The sequence below is a fragment of the Myotis yumanensis genome, unplaced genomic scaffold (assembly GCF_028538775.1).
Source record: "Myotis yumanensis isolate MYYU_CA2020_CCGP unplaced genomic scaffold, mMyoYum1.0.hap1 SCAF_10, whole genome shotgun sequence".
Classification (NCBI taxonomy): domain Eukaryota; kingdom Metazoa; phylum Chordata; class Mammalia; order Chiroptera; family Vespertilionidae; genus Myotis; species Myotis yumanensis.
This window is the reverse complement of record NW_027223761.1, coordinates 18388343-18390309: the sequence shown is the minus strand read 5'-3', so window position 1 is coordinate 18390309 and position 1967 is coordinate 18388343. Positions and strand designations below refer to the sequence as shown.

At 40.5% G+C, this 1967-nt stretch overlaps 1 protein-coding gene across 1 annotated transcript; it reads left to right on the top strand.

Annotated features, from left to right (window-relative positions):
* Positions 1-295: 295 nt before the first annotated feature.
* LOC139017906 (olfactory receptor 5F1-like) lies at positions 296-1240 on the top strand. Its single transcript, XM_070426519.1, has one exon. It carries the CDS (start codon positions 296-298, stop codon positions 1238-1240), a length of 945 nt encoding a protein of 314 aa, XP_070282620.1.
* Positions 1241-1967: the final 727 nt, after the last annotated feature.

The following is a 1967-nucleotide window of genomic DNA, read 5'->3' as shown; positions in this document are numbered from 1 at the left end:
CTTGTAAACTTTTTAAAAATCAGACATACAACCTGGCCTGCATACTCAGTAGTTGAGCATCAACCTATGAACCAGGAAATCACAGTTTGTTTCCCAGTCAGGGCACATACCCAGGTTATAGGCTCAATCCCCAGTAGGGGGCGTGCAGAAGGCAGGTGATCAGTGATTCTCTCTCATCATTGATGTTTCTATCTCTCTAGCCCTCTCCCTTCTTCTCTGAAACCAATAAAAATATATTATTTAAAAAAGAGACATTCAACCTAATATAAGTGTAAGGAAACTATATGTGTAATACATGACCAGAACTAATTATACTTTGGTGACTGAGTTCATCCTGCTGGGATTAGCAGACACGCTGGAGCTACAGATAATCCTCTTTTTCCTCTTTTTTGTCATTTACACACTGACAGTTTGTGGGAATGTTGGGATGATCCTCTTAATCAGGACTGATTCCAGACTCCACACACCCATGTATTTCTTCCTGGTTAACCTGTCCTTTGTGGACATTTGTTATTCATCCACCATCACCCCAAAGATGCTGGTGGATTTATTGTCAGAGAAGAAAACCATCTCCTTTGCTGGCTGCTTTCTGCAGCTGTACTTCTTTATCGCCATGGCTACAACTGAATGCATCCTCTTTGGCTTAATGGCCTACGACCGGTATGTGGCCATATGCAACCCTCTCCTGTACCCCTTGGTCATGACCAGGACAGTCTGCCTGAAAATGGCAGCAGGGGCTTTTGCAGCGGGACTCTTGAACTCCATGGTGAACACAAGTTATATAAGCAGACTGCCATTCTGTAGTTCCAATGTCATCCACCACTTCTTCTGTGACAGTCCTCCACTCTTTAAGCTCTCGTGTTCTGACACACCCCTGAATGAAAGCATCATTTCTACTTTTGCTGGAGTGAATATGGTCGGGACTCTGCTGGTCATCCTCACCTCTTACTGCTACATTCTCTTCTCCATCTTTCATATGCATTCAGGGGAGGGCAGGCACAAAGCTTTCTCAACATGTGCCTCTCACCTGACAGCCATAATTCTGTTCTATTCCACCGCCATCTATACTTATCTGAGACCGACATCCAGCTACTCCCTGGGTCAGGACAAAGTGGCCTCCGTGTTCTACACGGTGGTGATCCCCATGTTGAACCCTCTGATCTACAGCCTCAGGAATAAGGAAGTGAAGAAGGCTTTACGGAATGTATTTACCAGGAAAAGGATCCCTGCATTTCTGTGATTGTTTGGTTAATTTTCTGGACCTAGCAGAGTATGTAAGGAACTTGCAAAGCCTATTCAAGCCTACAGTTTTTCATAAGAATATTTCTAAGTAATCATGTTCTGTAATATTGAAACATATGTATTGTATAAGAAAAGATACCTTAAATTTCCCTAAGCATAATGTAAATTACCAAATTTAAGTAAGAACATGGACCCTCATCTTAACCATTCTGTAATCTCCCTGGATGCTCAAAAGTAAGGCCTTTTTGTAATAAAATCTTGCCTATTGAAAGAAAGGTATAGACTACTTAGTAACAAAAGTCATAATATCACATGAAACTAGGAATAGAATATATTTGTATTTATTCATAAACTATTTACCTGTGCATTATTATTATTCATCATTTATGATTTGCAAATATTGTTACATATCACATATCAAAATGCTTTAAATTTTTTTTAAAAAATATATTTTATTGATTTTTTACAGAGAGGAAGGGAGAGAGATAGAGAGTTAGAAACATCGATGAGAGAGAAACATCGATCAGCTGCTTCCTGCACATCTCCTACTGGGGATGTGCTCGCAACCCAGGTACATGCCCTTGACCGGTATCGAACCCGGGACCTTTCAGTCCGCAGGCCGACGCTCTATCCACCGAGCCAAACTGGTTTCGGCAAAATGCTTTAAATTTAAAATCTTTCCATTTAATGTATTAAATTATCCCCTCATAAGATCCTTAAATAAA